This window comes from Acinonyx jubatus, chromosome E2 (assembly GCF_027475565.1).
Source record: "Acinonyx jubatus isolate Ajub_Pintada_27869175 chromosome E2, VMU_Ajub_asm_v1.0, whole genome shotgun sequence".
NCBI classification, from domain to species: domain Eukaryota; kingdom Metazoa; phylum Chordata; class Mammalia; order Carnivora; family Felidae; genus Acinonyx; species Acinonyx jubatus.
This window is the reverse complement of record NC_069396.1, coordinates 45,229,875-45,252,576: the sequence shown is the minus strand read 5'-3', so window position 1 is coordinate 45,252,576 and position 22,702 is coordinate 45,229,875. Positions and strand designations below refer to the sequence as shown.

At 37.0% G+C, this 22,702-nt stretch overlaps 1 protein-coding gene and 1 long non-coding RNA gene across 9 annotated transcripts in view; one reads left to right on the top strand and one right to left on the bottom strand.

Annotated features, from left to right (window-relative positions):
• The window catches only part of LOC106980266 (zinc finger protein 585A), a 404,538-nt gene that overhangs the window by 86,246 nt on the left and 295,590 nt on the right, over nucleotides 1-22,702 (bottom strand). For 2 of the 8 annotated variants that reach the window (XM_015078266.3, XM_015078267.3), the window contains exons 2-5: nucleotides 20,081-20,296; nucleotides 10,498-10,624; nucleotides 10,146-10,238; nucleotides 1,439-8,418 (exon numbers count right to left, since the gene is read on the bottom strand). In XM_015078266.3, coding sequence (XP_014933752.1) covers nucleotides 6,083-8,418; nucleotides 10,146-10,238; nucleotides 10,498-10,624; nucleotides 20,081-20,158 — 2,634 coding nt within the window. In that variant the 5' untranslated portion in view covers nucleotides 20,159-20,296 and the 3' untranslated portion in view covers nucleotides 1,439-6,082. Of the gene's footprint in view, nucleotides 1-1,438; nucleotides 8,419-10,145; nucleotides 10,239-10,497; nucleotides 10,625-16,732; nucleotides 16,820-20,080; nucleotides 22,186-22,702 lie in introns of those variants that run through there. The other 6 variants (XM_027044675.2, XM_027044673.2, XM_015078270.3 and 3 more) reach the window with 6 other exon arrangements.
• On the top strand, nucleotides 693-13,376 carry LOC128313197 (uncharacterized). Its single transcript, XR_008293537.1, has 3 exons — nucleotides 693-804; nucleotides 3,060-3,252; nucleotides 11,997-13,376. It is a non-coding gene; the product is annotated as an uncharacterized LOC128313197 (long non-coding RNA).

Here is a 22,702-nt window from a genome sequence, read left to right as displayed (position 1 = left end):
CTAAATTATATTAATTATACTTCAGTACAATAATATAATTAATATAATTATGGAATTATGTAAAATGGTTAGTAAGTGTATGGTATGGTTATGGTATGGTATGATGTATGGCATGGGAAGTAGGGTGGGGCGGGGTAGGGTATAATATAGGTAACAGCCACACCAGCACCAGTAGTCCCAATTGATGGCAGAGGCTGGAGTGCTCAGCTTATCCTGCCATTAGGGCAAGTGCCCATGACAATTATGGCTTTTTTTTTTTTTTTTAACATTTATTCATTTTGAGAGACAGAGCACAAGCAGAGGAGGAGCAGAGAGAGAGGGAGACACAGTATCCAAAGCAGGCTCCAGGCTTTGAGCTGTCAGCAGAGCCTGATGCGGGCCTCAAACCAATGAATAGTGAGATCATGACCTGAGCCAAAGTCGGACAGTTAAACGACTGAGCCTCCCAGGCACCCCGACAATCATGGCTTTAACCCAACCTTGCCATAAATGTCAACACCTGCCACATTGTGTCATATTTATTGTCCAGCAATGTGCTTGGGGCTGGGAAACCTCAGCCCTGCCACATTCCTCTTGTCCTCAGGGTTTCATATCCACTGGTGGTTCCTCTGGTGGAGGAGGTAGACCTCATGGAGGGCAGACCACATGGAATGATGGGATACAGAAGTTCTGGGGTGGATGCTGACAGAATGGTTCCCTGCCTGTTGGTTCCCCACTATTGTCCCTCCCCACTTTACACTGCCTGCCCACAGCAACCAGGAGACTGAGTACGGAGACAGCACTGACCTTGTGGACACTGGGGAAGTATGCAAGTCAGATACACTGGGGACGGGAAGGATGGGGTGGTTGGGTGAGAAAGGGTTAGGGCTTAGGTGTGCTGAAGTGTGGGGAGGGGCATTAAATCTTGAATTAGGGGACTGTAACCAACCCACCCTCCCTTCCTCATCCCCTACCCCTGGAGTTTAGCTCACTCAGTGTGGGGCACGTGGTCAACCTTGATGTTATTACTATCATTCATTTTTCCACTTAAACTTATACTGAGTGTCTACTTTGTGCTAGTGCTGTGCTGGGTGCCCTGAACACAGTTGGAAGAAGACAAAGCCTGGGCATCATGAGGCTGACAGTCCAGTGGGGAGGGGGGAATGATAAACCCAAACCAGAAACATTTAATATCAGGTCAGATAGTGGTACTTGCAATACAAATATAGTACAAAATAGTGATCCCAAGAAGTGTGTTACTCCACATATAATGGTGGAGATGGTGGTGGCAGGGGGTTCTCCAAAGAATAGAAAAGGACAGCAAGCTGCAGCATGGGCATTGGGGAAGCAGAGTACTCTCAGAGAACACAGCTGAGCAAAGGTCCAAAGTGGAACAAGCTTTCTTGATGCTTGAGCTGCTGACAAATAATAAAAATGCTGACCAGCTACAACTGCAGGCTCTCCAGACCGTATGCCCCTTTTATTATAGTTATAACTTTACACTATAAACATTAAATGTAAACATGTAAAAAATATAAATAACTGAAGTGTGAAAGTCTGATATAAAAGTTACATAATTCAGTAATCATACATATTAGATATTATATAAATAAACATTTTAATATACAATAAATATAATGTGCTATATATTGTAAATATACATTACTATAATAGTAATATGCACATATAAAATTATACAAACCTATATTTATAATCTAATATCTAATAATCTTTTATCAAATATAATTTAAATTATCACATGGTAAAACATACTTTTTTGAGATTCATCCATATTGTAACTTGTGTCAATAAATTATTCCTTCTTATGTGTAAGTAGTATCTCATTGTATGTCCTACAATTTATTGAATTATTCACCCACTACATTTGGGTTGTTTCCAATCTTTTGGCAAGTGAATATAGTTTCTGTCAACATTTGAGTCCATATATAATTTTTAATTTCTCTAGGTTAAATACTGAGGAGCAGAACTGCTGGTTCATAGTATATGGTATATGGTTAATTTTATAAGAACCTGCTAAATTTTTGTCCAGAGTGGATATATCATTTTACCTTCCCAACAGTAACGCATTAAAGTGTCCATTGCTCTGCATCCATGACAACTTTTGGTACTATTTAAAAAAAAATTATTTTAAGCCATTCTAAGCGTGTAGTAGTATCTCATCACGGTCTTAATTTGCATTTTCCTGACTAATGATGTTGAGCATCTTATCATCAGCTTATTTTCACCTGTATCTCATACAACCATGTGGATGAATCTCAAATACATCACAAAATGAAAGATGTCAGACTCAAAAGGATACATACATATGTACATACAGATACCCATATATTTCTGTAACACCGTGGAAAAGGCAAAACTATAGAGACCAGAAACAGATCAAATTAGTGACTGCAAGAGGCTGGAAGTAGGGAGACTGCCTAAAAAGGGATAGGAAGGAATGCTGGGGAGTGAAGGAAATGTTCTCTGTCTTGACTGTGGTGTTAATTACATAATTGTCATTTGTCAAAACTCTCAGAATTCTACACTAAAAAGGGTGATTATCCACACCTCAATAAATCTGACTTTAAAAATATCTCAGTACTATAATATCATAATACATATAAAAGAGAAATAATTTGAATTAATTGACAAAAAAAATAACATGTTTCCCTCTGTGAGGTTTGGGCACCGTCATGCAGATGTTGGTCAGATGCTGTGTCCATTTATAAATAGTAATGATATTAACAACAACAGGATACCCTAATTGGTAACCACTAGCCCTGCTCCCTTATTCAGCCCTGATTAAGTCACTTCATTCTCAATAATTCCATTTTACAGGTGAGGCAATTGAGGCTTAGGGGGAAGGTTTGCTGGACTGGCCCAGAATCCTCAGCAGATCAGTGTTGGCACCAGGATTTGAATCCACATCCACAGCTTTCTCTATTCTGGTTGCATCATGGGAATCCCAGCTGGTGGTCTCCTGGGCCCCTCAGATCCTCCCCAGCCCACTCTGGGTCACTAATTCCCCAGAGGGGCCTATGAGGTGAGGACCTCATCCTCATCCCTTCTCTCTCTTCCAGGTTTCTCGTCCATGTAAACAGTGGGGATGTGGAGAAGCAATGCTGGAGAACTTGGCAGTAGCCACACAGGGGCCTCATGAAGCAATATGGGCAATGGGGAACCAGCATTATGTTAGTGGAGACCAATGGGGAAAAGCAAACTACCAGGATTTAATGGAAGGTTTAATGGAAGGTTCACAGACACTCTTAATAGGTAATGGACATCAGCAGACTTTTTGCTGGTTATTAATGTAGGTACTAAAGAGGGGGATAGTGGAGGCTCCAAAATGCAGATGGATAATGTGGAGTTTATGGTGCATTATCAGTCATTGCCCTTACTTGTGTGGAGGGAAGCAGGTTAATGACACCAGTGTTCAGAGAAGGTATTGAGGGCATCACCACATGCTGGGTTGGGGACAGTTACAAACACTGCTAGATGGGGAAACGGGAGATCATTAGTCACCATTGTTGCAATGGACAAGTAATGAAGGGGGATCACAAAGCATCCTACTAGAAGTGTAGTAAAAGTATCAGAAGATATTATTAATAGTTGGATTAGGTGGGGTATATCACAGTTTCCTATTCTGAAGATTGTAGGAAGTGGTCATCAGTTACTACTTACGTGGAAAGTGGGAATAAATGGGGAATATGGAGATTACTAGGCTTTGTCACAAGTGAAGTGACAGACATCATGCTGGAAGTTAGTTGTGGAGGAGGTAATGACATCTCCAGGACACTATTTCCTGGAATTAAGGAGGGCTGATAAACGTAGTACTGAGTGAAAGAGGGATAATGGGTGTACAAATACTGTGCTGCAGTGGGGTAAGAAGTGGGGGGGTGTCCTTCAGACACTCTCTTGAGGGGGTCAGCAAACACTGTCATAAATTGAGGCATAATGGTGGATTACAAGACATTTAGTGAAGCCCCAGATACAGTACTGAATGAGATAAAGGGGGTTAATAGTGGATCACCTACCATACATTGTTCTAAGATAGGAATAAGAGTATGGTGGATCATCAGATACTGTCAAAGGGTGAGATGAAGGGAGTTAGTGATGGATCAGACATCGATCCAAGGTGGAGTAATGGCACTACCAAATTTGGGTGAGAGGGTTCAGGAGTATTCCCAGCCTTGCCCCCTGACAAGGTTCTGTCCCCATCCTCAACCACAATGCTGTTGTTCACAAAGGCAACAGCACCTTGCACAACCCCATTACTTGCCACTCCCAGTTGTTACCAGTGGACTGACCTGGAGGAACCATTCTGCTCTTTCCAATTTGGCTGCCCAACAGCTGAATGTTCAGTCAGACCCTCTGCCTGCATTTGAGAGACCACTGCTGCCAGTCTTGGGTCAGACACCTAGCTTCCCAGGAAGGTCTGCCCTGTTTGCTCTCAGCCTCTTCATACTATTAGAGCTGTGGTCCTGTCGGGACATGAGGAGTGGGTCTGTAGGTGAGGGTCTGGGGTGGGGTATTTGGAGCTGCGAATTTCACAATCATGGTAGGAAATCCTGAACACCAAGCATCTATGTGGGATTTCCTGTCTCAGTTTTCCCTTCTTTAAATTGGCTGGCATCAGGCAAAAGGTTTATAATAATGTTTCAGCTTTGGGGAAAGGAGGCAGAGGCCAGGTAAAAACAAGCTGAAAAAGCCTGGTGTTTTAGGCAAGTTGGTTCTCCCCATTGCAGCATTGTATGCTGCAATACAGAAAAGATTAAAGGAAAGTTGTGATGAGCAGGGTCAACACTTCACAGTGTGCATTCATGGAATGTCTGTTGTTGTCAGGCACGGGTCAAGGTTCACAGTGGTGAACAAAACAGAAAAACATTCTAACGTAGGAGCCACAGACAAGTAAAATATACAGGGCATCGTGGCAATAAGTGCTATGGAGAAGGATCAAGGATAGAGGGGAGAGGGTCAAAATCTTAAACCAGGCAGGAAAGCACAGGGAAAGCCTCTGTGAAGAGGTGCCATTGGAAGACATGAAGGAGCTAACCACACAGATATGAGTGCTGTAGATGCAAAGGCTCTGAGGCAGGACCTGAACTGATGTGTTTGAGGCATATGGGGAGAAGGTGCTTGTGGAGTCCATGGCATAAAGATGGGACACAGACAAGACTTGAACAAATGTTGAGGTGTGTTTTAATATGAGTTTCTAATTTGTTATTATTATAAATGTCAGGGCATTAAGGCAGACAAATAAGCTGGAAGAACTATGACAGCAAAAGGGAGATGGAGATGAAAAGTTGACCAAAATGACCTGAAAATTCTTTTCAGAAGCTTTCCTGAGGGTAGTGGAGGTTCACAAAACACTATGTTGGGAGCTAAATGAGATAATGGTAGTCAGCAGACATTAGTATTTAGCACTAATGCAATTATGTGGGTGTCAGAAGCCAATATTCTAGGAACTAATGAGGGTCAAATACACTTTAGTGGTAGAGATGATAAGGGGTGGGGTTACAAGTCATGATGCTAGAGGATAACGGGTCAACATACACTCGGAGGTTTGTGTCTGCATACATAAAGAACTTTTTTACTGAGTTATCTCTTTCTTGATGGAAATACTCAATGGGGGACCGGACACACACAACCATGTTAGATTCAGCAGAAGAATGAGAAAACACCCCAAACGGTGTTAGATAATGTGTTCTGTGGCAAACATCTCACAGAACTTAGGATCTGTCACTATCATATACAGTATGTTGTTGTACCATTCAACCTGTTGGTAATCTGCCTATTCCACAGTAAACAGGATTATCATTAACATGACTTAATATAACCTCTCCTATGCAGAATCTGGTAACAATGTCCCATCATATTTTTATGAGAAGCCTTCTATCAATTTTCCTAGTATGAACGCTTCAAGGTTTAATGAAGGTGGTGTTAATGTGGGAAGGGACCCCTTCATTCAGGGCCCTATTCTTTACAATAATGTGAGACACTTTGATGGGGTATTTCTACTTATAATATGCATATTTTTCTGCTAACAAATTTAATGATATACAATCAGACCTGATCTCACTGAGGTTTTCTCACACTGTTCTTCTCAAGTGTGAATACTCTGATGGACATTGAGCACAGATTTCTGGACAAAGCCTTTCCCACAGACTACACACTTATAGGGTTTGTCTCCAGTGTGTGTTGTCTGATGTTTATTCAAATTTGACCTGTCTGTGAAAGCCTTCCCACACTCAGCACATACATAAGGCTTTTCTCCTGTGTGAATTCGCTGATGCACTTGGAGTTGTGATTTCTTAGTGAAAGATTTGCCACAGTCACTGCATTCATAAGGCTTCTCTCCAGTGTGGATTCTATGATGTATAATCAACTCTGACTTCTGTCTGAAGGTCTTCCCACATTCAGAACAGATGTAGGGCTTTTCTCCTGTATGGGTTTTTTGGTGTTTACTGAGATTTGATCTGCCACTAAAGGCTTTCCCACACACAGCACACACATACGGTTTTTCTCCTGTGTGAATTGGTTGATGCACCAGGAGCTGAGATTTGGACGTGAAGGATTTCCCACAATCACTGCACTCATAAGGTTTCTCTCCAGTATGAATCCTCTGATGAGTAATGAAGTTTGACTTCCGGATGAAAGCTCTACCACACTCACCGCATACATAAGGTTTCTCTCCTGTATGAATTTTCTGATGCACAATAAGTATTGATTTCTGGTTGAAGGCTTTCCCACATTCATGGCATTCATACTGTCTTTCTCCGGTATGAATTTTCTGGTGTATATTGAGGTGTGACTTTTGGGTAAAGGCTTTTCCACAGGTACCACATTCATAAGGTTTTTCTCCAGTATGAATTCTCTGGTGTGTAATCAAATCTGACCTTTGTGTGAAGGCCTTTCCACATTTAGGACATATATAGGATTTCTCCCCTGTATGAGTTTTCTGATGTGTAATGAGATTTGACCTGTTGGTGAATGCCTTCCCACATTTAGCGCACATATAAGGCTTCTCTCCTGTGTGAATTCGTTTATGTACATGGAGTTGTGACTTGGAAGTAAAGGATTTCCCACAGTGGCCACATTTATAAGGTTTCTCTCCAGTATGAATTATCTGATGTGCAATCAAGTGAGCCTTCTGGATAAAGGCTAGTCCACATTTCATGCATACGTAAGATTTTTCTCCTGTATGAATTCTCTGATGCACTGTGAGTGCTGACTTCTGAGTAAAGGCTTTTCCACAATCACTGCATTCATAAGGTTTTTCCCCAGTGTGAATTCTCTGATGTATAATCAGTTCTGACCTGTACGTAAAGGCCTTACCACATTCAGTACATATGGACGATTTCTCTCTAATTTGAACTTTCTTATGTGTAATGAGATTGGAACTATTGTTGAAGATCTTCCCATATTCAGTATATATAAAGGGTTTCATTCTTGTGTGAATTCGTTGATGTACCTGGAGTTGTGACTTAGAAATGAAGGACTTCCCACAGTTATTGCATTCATATGGTTTTTCTCCAGTATGGATTCTTCGGTGTGCAATCAAGTGTGTCTTCTGTATGAAGGCCTGTCCACATTCAATACATATATAAGATCTCTCACCTGTGTGAATCTTCTGATGCATCTTGAGCGTGGACTTTTGTGTAAATGCTTTGCCACAATCACTGCATTCGTGGTGTCTCTCTCCAGTATGAATTTTCTGGTGTATACTGAGATCAGAGTTGTAAGAGAAGCCTTTTCCACATTCACTGCATTCATAAAGTTTTTCTCCAGTATGAATTCTTTGATGCCTTAAGAGAGAAGATACTTGGAAAAAAGCTTTTCCACATTCACTGCACTTATAGGGCTTCTCTCTAGTATGGGTTCTCTGATGTGTAATGAATTCTGGCTTCTTTACAAAAGCTTTCCCACAGTCAATGCACACATAGAGTTTTTCTCCTGTATGAACTTTCATATGTACCCTGAGCTGTGACTTCTGGGTGAAGATCTTTCCAAATTCAGCACATTCGTAAGATTTCTCCCCAGTATGAATTTTTTGATGTTGAGAGGGTGCTTGTTTATAGCTGAGGATATTTCCACATTGATTATGGTCCCATAACTTCTCTCCTGTTGGAGAACACTCAGGGTCAGTAGAGGAAGCAATTTTACCATATTCAGTAATCTTATTCATGTTCTTTGATGCACGGTTTCTATAATGACTGTGTAAATCTAAATTATGCTTCAAAGCGTTTCCAAATGAATCACACTGAGGGGCTCTTTTGGGGGAAAGAATGTTTTGGCTCACATGGATTATTTTTCTAATGTCCTTATATTCATAATCCTTCTTTGCAGTCAGTATTTTCTTGATGAAAACAACATCTCTTAAAGATTTGTTTTCTCTTTGCTGATAGCTTTCTGTCTGGTCATCAATCTGCCACAATTCTTCTAGAAGGAAATACAACAAAATATCACTTGTAGCATCACCTTCCTTCTCAATGTAGAAAAGAAGCTTTTTCATGGATTCTCTGCTGTGAAGTCTGCAATCTAAACTCTCCTTCACAGAGGAGAATGATGGTTTAGCTGAAAGAGCAGCTAGCAGAGGCTAGAGGGGAGGGTCATATGGATCATCCAAGTTGAACACAGAGAAAAGGGTGAGGGTGACTCATTTGAGGAGGAGGCGGGTAACAGTGGTGATAGGAACATTCTGGGATACAATCAAATGGTTAGAGGAAATAAACTTTATGAACATAATCCACCATGGACAGAAGTAGAAAAAGTAAGGCAAAACCCAAGCTATATAGCACAGTAACATTTATATAATAATACATACCCCAAGTCACTTTAAATTTTAAAAGAATATGCACGAATTAAAAAATATGTTTCCATCACATAAAACAGTTGCCTACAGTGAGACGTGAGATGGGTGTGGGGAAAAGAAAGAAATGGGAATAAATCAAAAAACAAAATACAGGAGTCCCTTCCCTTATCAGAAGGGGACATGTTCCAAGACACTCAGTGGATGTCTGTCTGAATCCTCAGAGGTACCAAACCTGATTTTTTTTCTTATTCAGTGAAGAACGTTTTAGCTTTTCACTTAAAGGAAGCACTTTATGGCTTCTCTTTGGCATACCACAACTGCCACCATTACTACTCTTTTGCTCTGGGGCCACTGTTAAGTAAAATAAGGGTTACTTGAACAGAAGCACTGCAATATCATGACAGTCAACCTGACAAACGAGAAGGCTACTAAGTGACTAGTGGTCAGGTAGTATATACAGCGTGGATATGCTGGACAAAGGGATGATTCAACTCGTGGGCAGGATGGAGTGGGATGGCATAAGATTTCACAAAGCTACTCAGAAAGGCACACAATTTAAAGCTTATAAATTGTTTATTTCTGGAATTTCCCATTTAATATTTTCAGACCATGGCTGACTGTGGGTAATCAAAACCATAAAAAGTGAAACTGCAGTCATAGAGAATCTTTACCCAGACTGATAATGACAGTGTGTCCTGAATGAGGACCACAATTAAACTCAAATTTCATCACGTGAAGTATAGAAATAAAGCACTTACAAAAGTCAGGCAATGAGGCAGAGAGACCGCAGTTAGTGTAACGTCAACTAATATTGGAAGGAAATAGAAAAGTACTTCTAAAGGTTAAGTGACAATTACCCCCAAGTCATCAGTTGGGTGAAAGACATGGGGAAAAAGGAAATAAGAAGTCTTATGTCAGTGCCTATGGAGAAAATAGGAAGAGAGCCTGGATGGACATAATATTCTGAAGCATCCCATAGTAGAAAAAAAGAAATGATAGAGGACTATGGGAATGGGAGTGTGACATATAGTAAGTTTGAAAGAAAGCAGATCCATGAATGCCTGAATGCATAAAGAATCATAGACAATGGGGAAAACAGAAAGAAAGAAAAAAATCCTTAATGAGGCAGATTAGCATGTGATGCAGACTCCAAAAAGCCAAAGAAGATGGTTAGAAATGATGAAAGCATTTAGTTATTTGAGAGGCCAATGTCAAGGGTCCTCAAGCAGTAAATTAGAACAAAAAATTAGAACCTTCCAAAACAGTCATCTTAATAGCATTTTAAAGATGCCAGTCTTTTTCAAGACAGCTGAGAGCTCCCCTTTCTCCCACCTGTCTGGTCATGCACACTCACCTGAACAGCTCTGATGTGGGCTCTCACCCTGCAATGCCCAGGGCTCCTTTCCTTGCTCCAACATGAAAACTTCTGGTTGGGGAACTTCATACCCTGTTTATGAGAAATGATAAAAGACTGGATCCAGCTAATTGTGTTTCAAAATGTAATCAATAGTCTTGTTCAATGAAGTTTTGTTCTTCAGGAATGTAACCATTTATTTCTTGGAACAGAGTAATGTTCAGAATGCCCAAGGGAATAAAGAACCCTAGACAAATCAAAGTCAAAAACATTACATACTTCAGATATCTCACAGCATTCAGCAACTGAGAACAGAAATACTCTCACTGTGGATCTGAGTAACTGTGCTTACCTACTGAAAGTAGGTGACTGTAGGTCTCCAACATCACATCCCGGTACAAGTTTCTCTGAGCAAGGTCTAGATGCTGCCACTCCTCTCTGCTGAAATCTACAGCCACATCCCTGAAGGACACCGATCCCTGTAAGGGCACATTTCCAGTTCAATATGAATAGTTAGCTTTGGGGGATGGAGACTAGGAATATGGAATGTGGGTTTTGTTGTTACTAATTTATTTCCTCTTTTTAAAAACTCACCTCCCATTTCCCTAACATTTTATTATGGAAAATTTTGAACATACAGAAAATTTAAAAGAATTTGTAGAGTGAAAACCTGTTTCCCAACCACTTAGAATCTATCATTAACATTTTGCTCTATTTGTTTTATCATACATTTATCCATCCTTTTATCATCAATCCATCTCATTTTTATTCAGTTCAGAGTAAAGTGTAGATGCCAGTACACTTCATCCTAAATACATCAGAATGCAAATCATTTAACTAGAGTATAATGTTTGTTTACCTTTTTTAAGGTAAAATTTTCACACAATGAAATGTACAAATCCACAATGTACCATTTGAAGTTCTGATAAATGCCTACACCTGTGTAGTACAGAAACTTTTAAAAAATGGTATTTCATTCAGGGTGCATATTAAAATATCTAGTTTTACACAATCATTTTGTGGGAGAAAGAAATCTAAGAAGGAATTTCTGCTATTTATTCTATACTACAGTCAGTCAATTACTTATTTTTCAAAACTGAAGAATAGGCTCTCTCTTAGTCTTCTAGCAAGTGGATGAATGACCTATGATACAGTTTCTGAGCAATTTAGGACCAGCCATTATGCTAGTCCTAAGAACAAAGAAATGGATTATTTATGTTTCTAATCTTCCAGCAACTTAAAAGACCTAAGATTTAAAAGAAGGGAAAAAATAGACACAAGTTCACTTAAGTGTCAAAAAGTAAATCTCTCAAATGGAACAACACACTGAGGACCCAAAAAAGGAAAAAGTGTATTCGACATGGGGCAGTGAGTTTGTATTAGTTGAATTTAAGTTGAAATATGATAACTGTAATAAAGAATGGGGGGTAAAGGAGGTCACTTCCCAGAGAAGACAGAAGCAAAGGTGAGGAGACAGGAAAATACATGATGAGTTTGGGGAACACCAATAATATATATATAATGGAGAGAAGTCTGCATGACATGTCAGGAAGGTGGTTATGGAAAAAACAGTTTGATCATAAAACAGGGATTTTTTTTACTTTTAGTAAAGGTGATTAAGGTAATCAGATTTATGTGAATTTTTTTCCATAGAAGATCCCTATTGCAGGATAACCAAATAAATGATGAAGGAAGTTTCTTACATAACAATTCGAGCAAATAAATGAAGTTGTTAGGGTAGAATTAGAATATCATAATTTTGTAATTCCTAATGAAATAATGAATTTATTCAGTAATCATTAATTTATTCAGTATTCACTAATTCAGTAAACAATTGCTTAACTGTTTCAGGTGAAAGACTGAAGAGAAGTTTACAATGATAGACCAGCTAATAACATCTACATTCAACAATCAATTTTAACATCACAAAAAGAGAGACAACCAAATATGTGCTTCCTGACATTATATAGTAATTGATTTCATTATACCATCTATTAAGTATTCTTAACAAAGGAAAAGAAAAATCCAACCTGAATCTCATTCAGCCTCTAAATCTAACAAATCATTCACAGGTAAAGTGAAAGTGAGAGAAACATATTGAACAATATTAAGACTGAAACGTAAGCTAAATCCAGAAGGCAGCAAATGACCCCTTTCTTCAAAAAATAAATTATAAGGGTGACTGGGTGGCTCAGTCAGTTAAGTGCCCAACTCTTTTGATTTTGGCTCAGGTCATGATCTTGCAGTTCGTGGGCTTGAACCCTGCCATCAGGCTGTGCGCTGACAGTACAAAGCCTGCTTTGGATTCTCTATCTCTCTCTCTCTGCCTCTCTCTCTCAAAATACATAAACTTTAATAAATAAATAAATTACAATAGAAAAAATAATAGGAGGGAAGCTTTTCTTTATTAAAAGAAACTTCAGAATCATACTAACCAAATGCAACTTGAGGACCTTGTTTGGCCCTTCATTAAAACAAACCAATATTAAAAAGATATTTATGATGGGTTTTAAAAACCTCAAACGATAACCAGGTATTAGATGATATCTAGGAATTACTGTTGTTTTAGATGTGATAAAGGCTTAGTGGTTATGTTAAACAAAAAGAAAGAAAAAAAGAATTCTCATCTCTTAAAGATGCATGTCAAATTATTTACAGATAAGATATGGTGTTTGGGATTTGCTTTAAAATAATCTAGCAGCTGAGGGAGTGGGGGGGGTGGTTTTAGATGGAATTTAAATGGCAGAATATTGATGACTAATAAAGCTAGGTGGTAGGCACGAGAAACAAGGGCTCCTGATACTATTCTCTTGACTTTTGTATATGTTTACTTTTTTCATAATAAAATGTTTTTTAAAAATATGATCCTCCATATTTAAAAAATTTCATCTGTAAATGCATAATTGAAGGAATGGCTATTTCTACCTAAAGTCATGAACATTTTAAAAAAGAATTATATAGACCTGAATACCCACACTTAGCAATTTATAGAAACAGTAGACAGGAAATAATCAATGATATAGAAGAAACAAACAATAGGATCTAACTGAAATTTACAGAATATTCCAACTAACAACAGTGGAGTACACATTCTTTTCAAACACCTACAGAAGAGTGACCAAGACAGACCATAACCTAGACTGTGAAACAAACTTTAACAAATATAAAAGAATTAAAATAACACATAGCATCTCTGATCATAATGGAATCAAACCAAAAATCGGTAACAAAGACAACAGAAAAATCTGCAAAGGAATTATATTACAAAATAGTAACAAAAGCTATCCAGAAAGCCACAAAATATTTGGAAATGAAGTAACACATTTCTAAATAACTTATAAATCACAGAGGAATTCTCAAAAGAAATTTAGAAAATACATAGAACTGAAAGTGAAAATATATCAAAATCTGTGGGATGCAGATAGAGCAATGCTGAAAGGGAAATTCATAGCACTAAATGTTTACATTAGAAAAGGGGAAACAATTTAAAAAATGGGCAGAGGATCTGAATAGATATTTTTCCAAAGACGTATAGAAGGCCAAAAGGTGCTCAACATCACTAATCATCAGGGAAATGTATATTAAAACCATAATGAGATACCTTACACTTGTTAGAATGACTATTATCAAAAAACAAAACAAAACAAAAAATAAGAATTAACAAGTACAGATGAAGATGTGGAGAAAAGGGAACCCTTGTGCACTATAGGTAAAAATGCAAATTGGTGCAGGGGCGCCTGGGTGGCTCAGTCGGTTGGGCATCCGACTTCAGCTCAGGTCACGATCTCACGTTCCGTGAGTTTGAGTCCCACGTCGGGCTCTGGGCTGATGGCTCAGAGCCTGGTGCCTGCTTCCGGTTCTGTGTCTCCCTCTCTCTCTGCCCCTCCCCCGTTCATGCTCTGTTTCTCTCTGTCTCAAAAATAAATAAACGTTAAAAAAAAAAATTAAAAAAAAAATGCAAATTGGTGCAACCACTACAGAAAATAGTATGGAGGTTCCTCAAAAAATTAAAACTAGAACTACCATATGATCCAGCAATTCCACGTCTGGATATTTATCCAAAGGAAATGAAAACAAACTCAAAAAGATATATGCATCCCTCCATGTTTACTATAGCGTTATTTACAACAGCCAAGACATGGAAGCAACCTAAGTGTCCACCAGTGGATGAATGGATAAAGAAAATGTGGTATATATATACAATGGAATACCATTTGGCCGTAAAAAAGGAGTCTTGCCATTTGCAACACCATGGATGGACCTTGAAGATATTATGCTAAGAGAAATAAGTCAGAAAGAAGAACAATTACCATATGATCTCATTTATATGTGAAACTCAAAATAAAAAAAACCTAAAGTCACATATACACAGAACAGACTGGTAGTTACCAGAGGTGGGGAATGGGTAGTGGGCAAAATGGGTGAAGGCAGTCAAAAGGTAAACTTTCAGTTATAAGATAAATATATCATGGGGCTATAATGTTACAGCATGGTGACTACAGTTAGTAATACTGTAATGTATACTGAATGTTGCTAAGAGTAAATCTTAAAAAATTTTCATCACACAAAAAATTGTAACTATGTACAGTAATGAATGTTAACTAGACTTATTGTGGTGATGATTTCACAACATATAGAAACATTGTATTATGTTATATACCTGAAACTAATATAATATTTTATGTCAAGTATGTATCAATTAAGAAAAAAGGAAAGGGGAAAATTGTTAAATCAAGAAACTAGAAAAAGAAGAGCAAAATAGACTCAAAGCAAGGAGAAGAAAGAAAAATAAAGAGCAGGTATCAATGAAATTAAAACAAAAATTTAAAAAAAACACAAGAAAAATCAATAAAATACAATGCAGTTATTTGAAAAAAATCAATAAAATTGATAAGCTCTGTTGACTGAGCTATTAGACTGGCAAAGATAAAAACAAGATACAAATCACCAATGTCAGTAGCGAAATAAGAAATACTGGGGCACCTGGGTGGCTCAGCCGGTTAAAGATCTGACTCTTGATTTTGGCTGAGGTCATGATCTCGTGGTTTGTGACATCAAGCCCCAAGTGGGGCTCCATGCTGTCAGCTAGGAGTCTGGTTGGGATTCTCTCTCCCTCTCTCTCTACCCCTCCCCTACTTGTGCACATGCACATGCTCTGTCTCAAAATAAATAAATAAATACTTTTTAAAAAAAGGAAAAGAAATATTATAGATGCAGCTGCCATTTAAAAGGAAATACAGAGAATATAACAATTCTATGCTAATAGATCCAAAAACTTAGAAGAAATATATTACTTCTTCAAAAACCACAAACTAACAAAACACAACTATTATGGAACAGAAAAGATGATCCTATAATCATGAAATTAAAGTCTTAATTTAAAAGCTCCTGAAAAAAAGAAACCTCCAGGCCCAGAATGCTTTATTAGAGAATTCAACTAAATATTTAAAGAAGAGTTAGCCTTATTTTTACAGTCTTATCCAGAAAACAAAAGAGAACACTTCCCAAATAATTTTGTGGGGCCAGCATTACCTTGATATCAAAATTAGACAAAGATAGTACAAAAAAGAAAACTACAGATCACTATCTCTCATGACCTTAGATGCAAACATCCTCAAAAAATATTACCAAATTACAACCAGTAATGAAAAAAAAGAATCATGTACCACCACTGTAGTATGTTTCGCAATGCCCTTTTAGGATCTATAATTGTTTCAAAATAAATAAAAAGTTTAAAAAAATATATTGAAGAAAGTGTATTCTTAAAACAGAACATTTGGAATAGACAAAAGTGGAAAATCAGTCATGAGACCCACTGCACAATTCATGTGAGAGAATATGAATCTCTTACTTAACTAAACTTAAGACTGGAGTAGTAAGGCTATAGAAGGAATTGATATTAAGAAGATAAAATTGACACCAGCTGTGAAGGTGAGAAAAAGGGACTCAAATAAATATTAGTTATTAGTTCAGTCCAATATCAGTTATTAGTTCAGTCCAACTGTAGATTTTGGTGTCACCGATGGATTTAAGGATTAGAGGAGGAGGCTGGGGGAACAAGACAAGAAATAACGATTTAAATTTTGTACATATTGAAATTTAGGTGATAAGACATATATAAGGGTATATACTAAGTAGTTGAATAGAGAGATAGTATGGAGATAAAGATTCGGGAGTTGTATGTACAGAGCAGGCCACTGAATTCAGGGGAGGGAATGAGCATAGAGGAAGGACAAGGGAATACAGAAGTATATCTCTCTCTTTGGGAAGTATATCTTAGATACCTGTGGCTTTTAATGACTAAAATTATGTTATTTGAAAGCTATCTTTTTTATTTCTTCATTTAATTGTGTTCAGAGATTATAGTCTGCTTTTTTATGATGTGTTGATTATGGGGCTTAAAACACTGTCATTTTTTTGAAAATGTTCCCTATATACTTGCAAAAATACATGTGCTCCGATTTTTCTCTTTCACACACTGGCATAGTCATACCCTACATACACCAAAACCCCAGCCCCCAAACCCAACATCATCAGAATTAATGGCGAATAAAGAAGATGTTATATTAGTAGCTTTGACTCCTTACCAAAATGAGCTTCTTATAAACAGTTTGTCCAGGAAAAAATCTCCTCATTCAAAGATAATAATAAACATCTCCTGATGTACAAAGATACTATAAGTAAAAAGAATGAGAGAAAAAAAGAAGAAATTAAAAGGAACATGCTAGAAATAAATTGTCACATGACAGAAGAAAACACATTCACCATGATTTCAAGGAATTCACTAAAACAAACAAAAAACTACCTAAAATAAATAGGAATCTCAGAGTCCAAGGAAGAAATAATGGAAAAACAGGCTAAAGCAAATGGTTATTCAAGTTTTTGAAAAATAAACTGGCAGCACTCTGTAAAGAGGTGAAAAAGAAAAGCAACACAAAAATGGAGGTCTCTCTGAAAGCAGTAAAACACCACGTGAAAACACAAAAAGCGACAAGGATAAGATTAAGACAACTGAGCAACGTGAAACTTTTAGAGGAAGATAGAAAAAAAAATAGAATTTAATAAAAACATCTAATAAACAGAAGAATCCTTGAAGTGGAAACATAGAGCTTTTATCATTTTTCACAGTATAAATTTAATAGATATTGTCTAAAACAAGAGAAAAGATTTAGTTCAAGACGTTAATGTGATAAAGATCACACTAAAAGGGCCAACCATACAAAAAAGAAACCAAACCTTCCAAATTACTGAAAGGGACAAAGAAACAAAAGCAAGAATACAAGGTCTAAGGTGAAAGATCTATAAAAGAACTATCTTTATCAAAAGTGTGCATAAAATATATCTTTTCTAAATGCTATACAAAAAAAGTTCACAAGGACTCCGAGGACAGAAAAAGGATGAGCAGAAGTTGTATCTCAAAATGCCAACAGGAAGGAAACGAGCCTCCAATCAGATAGGGCTGAATTCTAGGGAAAAAATATTAAACATAACAAGAACATAATCCAAAATTAATTTCAGATGTCATTACTATCACTGCACAAATTTCATAGCATCCAAATTCATTCACAGAAACTACAGATAAATATAGACAAATATATTCATGGTGGGAAACTTAGTATCTCTCAGTTCCAACAGATAAAGTAAAAAATAAATAAACCACATTTGTAAAACTTCATAACTACATAAGATAGCTTATTGATAAGACAGCAAATTCTGTATCCTGAGACAGTCTTTTCAGGTGCCTATGTAACACTCAGAAATATTGAACATAAAATCTGCCCACACACACGTACGCACTTTACACAAAACTTAACATTCCAAGAAGCAGAATAAAATCAGTGCAAATAAATCTCTCCAAAGCTGCAATCCTAATTTTATTAAAAATAGAATTACTTAGGGAAACAAAAATAATATAAAAACAGGGAGGGGGACAAAACATAAGAGACTCTTAAATATGGAGAACAAACAGAGGGTTACTGGAGGGGTTGTGGGAGGGGGGATGGGCTAAATGGGTAAGGGGCATTAAGGAATCTACTCCTGAAATCATTGTTTCACTATATGCTAACTAATTTGGATGTAAATTTTAAAAAATAACAAATAAAATTAAAAAAAATAAAAAATAAAAAAACAGAATTACTTAACTAAAAATCTTAATATCTAAAAGTGAAAATGTGGAAAACAGTAATTAAAGATTTGGTGAGAAATTTACTATGTTTCTAGAAAGTCATCCATTTCATCTATATTTTTACATTTATTTGCGTGACACAAATTATTTTTCTAAATTATCTCTCAATGCTGTTTTGCTATATATTTTGATATACAGTATTGTTATTATTGTTGTTTTAGATATTTTACTATCTTAACTTCTTTGACTTGGAGTTGACTACTAAATGAGAAAGTAGTGTCTGCTTCACATGTGTCCCTATGATAAGCCCTATTTGGCTACTGTTTTCATGTATTCTTGAATTCAGTTAATTAATACATCTGACTTCTGAATCTATGTTCATAATTTCCAGTTGTTTCTTTTTTTACTGTCCTTGATTAGTTTGGGCATCAAGTTTAAGGTAGTAAACAAAATAAAACAAATACCACAAACAAGGCTGGAAATATTTTTAGATACCATCTTTACCCAAACTTTGGCATACGGGCCAAATGTAAATCCCCATGAAGTTTACCACCACTTTTAACTGTGTGTTCAATAAACATTTTAATTTCTTGAAAGGCTTCTGAACCATTTGTATCCACCAATTTTGACATCTATTTTTTGTAAAGCTATATTCCTGCTGTTTATATGATTTTATATAATATTCATTCACAATTGTTTTAATCTTTTTTTTTTTACAATGGTTTTAATCTTTGATGAAACCGTAACTGTCTCCGATGTTTTGTTACACTCTTTAAGTGTATCTTTACTTTCTGTTCTTGATTATCAGCGTGTAGAAGCCACTTATGCTTCTATCAGACATCTTCATCAATTAGTTTTGTTCTCCATATGACTAATTTCTTCCCTTAACTGTTTTTTACTCCTTATTGTTACTTTATATTCATTGAGTTCTTTTTTAAGCGTTACTCATATCTTACGTCTTTTCCCCTCTAAACTTCAAGGATTCCTTAAAAAGGCATTTAAATCTATGATCTGCTCTTCTGTAGTTTAGCTTCACCACCAACTTTAAAATGTAGTTCTTTATTTAACTGAAATTCAACTCAAAGAATTTTCTAAGACACTTTATGGTTTTCCCTTTAAAGAATATTTATGTAGAAAAAAATGTTCAAAGTTTTCACATATAGGGGTTTCTTTTGCTAGCCTTTTACTTTTTTTAAATTGTGGTAAAATATACATAACGAAATTTACCATTTTAAAATGTATAGTTCAGTGATATTAAGTCTATTCCCAATTCTGTGCAAAAGTCTTTTACTTCTTATTTCTAATTTAATGCTCTTGGTTAGAGAATAAAATCAAAATTATAGCAAAGTTTCATATTTTTTATCTGCCAGGATTAATAAGTTTTTGGAAGTAGCTCATAAAAATGATCAACAGAGAACTAACATCTAAATTTCAGAAAGAGAATAGAGAAATATTTATGTGGGGAGAAGCAGTTTAAGAAGAAATAGAGAAATGGTTTCAACATTGTGCACAAAAATTATTTCTAATCAGGAAGTTTATCCTCAGCCAAAAGATCAATAAAGCATGAGGACAGAATAAAAGACAGTTTTTGACATTTCACCTCTCCACTATCATACAGTTGGTCTCTAGATGTGGAGACAATACCCATGTGTTTCTTATTCTTGGCAGAAAGATCAAGATTTGCTTCAGGGTAGTAGGAGAGTGTGGCTGCTTCCTGTGGCCCATCTGCCACTGCCCAGAGGCTCTGGTGACATATGAGAGGTATCTACTCCCAGGATGAATTCTTACCCCCGACATTCTTCCTTCTCACCTCATATGAACTGTCATATTCCTCTGGAACCAGGATCAGGGATTTTTGGGGAGAGGTCTGATTAGCTGACATCGTCATGGTAGGTCTCAAACTTTATTCTCTCAGGAGCCTAAAGCCTGGTAGGCATCTGTAAATCCAAGCAGAGCTGCTGGGGGGAGGCAGGCTGGAGTGTGGAGAAAGATCTAACCCAGGGGCTCCCCAGAGACAACAAGAAACCTAGAAGACAATGTCCACATGGTCACATACTCAATATTCATCACATAAACATTTCCTGCCAACACCACGGCACCAAGGTGAAGTTCCCTGAACTAGACACAGAGAGCAGAGGCTCTCAAACTTTAATGTGGATTCAAAACACTTCGAGGGCTTGTTAAGATACAGTAAAAACCCTCCATCTCACTCCCAGTTTCTGATTCAATAGGCCTAGGGTAGCAACTTTCTTAGTCCAGTCAGGCTGCTATAATGAAACACCACAGACTGGGCAGCCTATAAACACCTGAGATTTACTGATCCCCGTTCTGGAGGCTGGAAAGTCCAAGATCAGGGCATCAGTGTGGTCACATTTTAGTGAGAGACCTCACTAAAGGTTCACAGCCAGCACCTTCTGTGTGGGATCTATTTTACAAGAGCACTAATCCCATTTGTGAGTAGTCCACCTTCGTGACCTAATCAGTTCCCAAAGATCTCACCTCCTTATACGGTATTTCTGCATTTGAACATACAAATTTTGGGGGGACATAAACATTCAGACCATAGCAGGGCCCAATAATTAGCATTTTGAAGTAGTCCCCAGGTCATGTTGATGTTGCTGGTCCAAGGACCACACTTTTGAGAACCACTGCTGTGGAGAACGTAAAGTTTAACAAAACCCGTGATGAGTACTGGTCAATGAGATACGGAGTAATATTCCTTAAGATTTGAACTGCAGCTCTGCTAACTTTCAGCTATGAGAATACGAACAAGTTACTTCCATTTTAGTTTCAAAAACGAGGATGAAAGTACCTATTTCAACAGTTATAAAATTAAGGGCACCTGGGTGGCTCAGTCAGTTAAGCGTCCGACTCTTGATTTCGGCTCAGGTTATGATCTCATGGTTCATGAGATCAGCTCCGTGTCTGGCTCTGCACTGACAGCATGGAGCCTGCTTGGGATTCTCTCTCTCTCTCTCTCTCTCTCTCTCTCTCTCTCTCTCTCCCTCCCTCCCTCCCTCCCTCTCTCTGCCCCTCCTCTGCTCACTTTCTTTCTCTCTCAAAATAAATAAATAAACATTAAAAAAAAAAGGGTTATAAAAATTAAATGAGATGATGCTTGTAAAGTATTCAACATCTCCCTGGCACGCAAGAGGCATACAATAAATATTGGCAATTACCATTCTCTATTAGATATTAAAACTTAAATATAAAAACAATGTAATCAAAACAGAGAAAACAATAGCTCAGACAGTACTGACTTATGTATGTAATAAAAATGGCATTCAACTGAGTGCGCACAGAACATTTATTGTATAAGTGGCACTGATATAATTGACCATCCACCTAGAAAAAAACAAACCAGATTGCCATCACACACTATATATTAGACTGAATTCCAGCAGAACTAAACATTTTAAGTATTTGTAGTTAAAAAAATGAAATAAATTTTAGTAGTATATGTTTGTATCAACATTGTGGTGGGGTGGGAGGAATTTTTAGTACACATGTGAGAAAACCCAGATGCTGTAAAAGAAAAAAACCAGATATTTCTGGTTAGATGGTATTTCCTAATTACATGTTAAAACATACTTTAAAAATAAAAATGAAGGGGCGCCTGGGTAGCTCAGTCGGTTGAGCATCTGACTTTGGCTCGGGTCATGATCTCAGGATTGGTGAGTTTGAGCCCTGCATGACTCTCTGCTGTCAGCATGAAGCCTGCTTTGGATCCTCTGTCCCTGTTCTCTCTGCCCCTCCACTGCTCATGCTCTCTCTCTCTCTTTTCTCAAAAATAAATAAAAATTTTAAAGATATATAAATAAATAAAAATGAAAATGAAGAAATATGTATATTTTTTCAAAATGTGAAAATAGATTATCTCTGAATTAAAAAAAAATCTAGCAATCAATATGAAAAAAAAAAGCCCTGGAAAAATAAAAACTGAACAGATATGAAAATTCACAGAAAAGGAAATTTAAATGGTAAGTAACCAAAAAGATACCATTTTACTAATAGGAAAATGCATTAGAGCAATTAGATATAATTTCACCTCAGAATAGTAAAAACTTATTTTAAAAAAATCCAGTGCTGGAAATTGGGAAAATGACCCCTTTTATAAATTATTGGTGACAGCTTGAATTGTTACTGTATCTTTTTAGTTATTAGTCATATTTATTATTAAAAATAAACAACCGATCTTAATAATAGTTTCAAATATACAAAGCAGAAACTGACAGCAGAAAGGACAAGTGAACATATCACCTCCACGAGTTCACCTTTCTCTGTAATTAGTTAAGCAAACAAGATAAACTGTGAGACTATATATGAAACACAATAGAGGCCACACATTGCTTTGATGTAATAGAAATGACATTTATGAAAACTGACTATGAACCAGACCTTAAAGCAACTTTTAAATTCGAGCATTACCCAG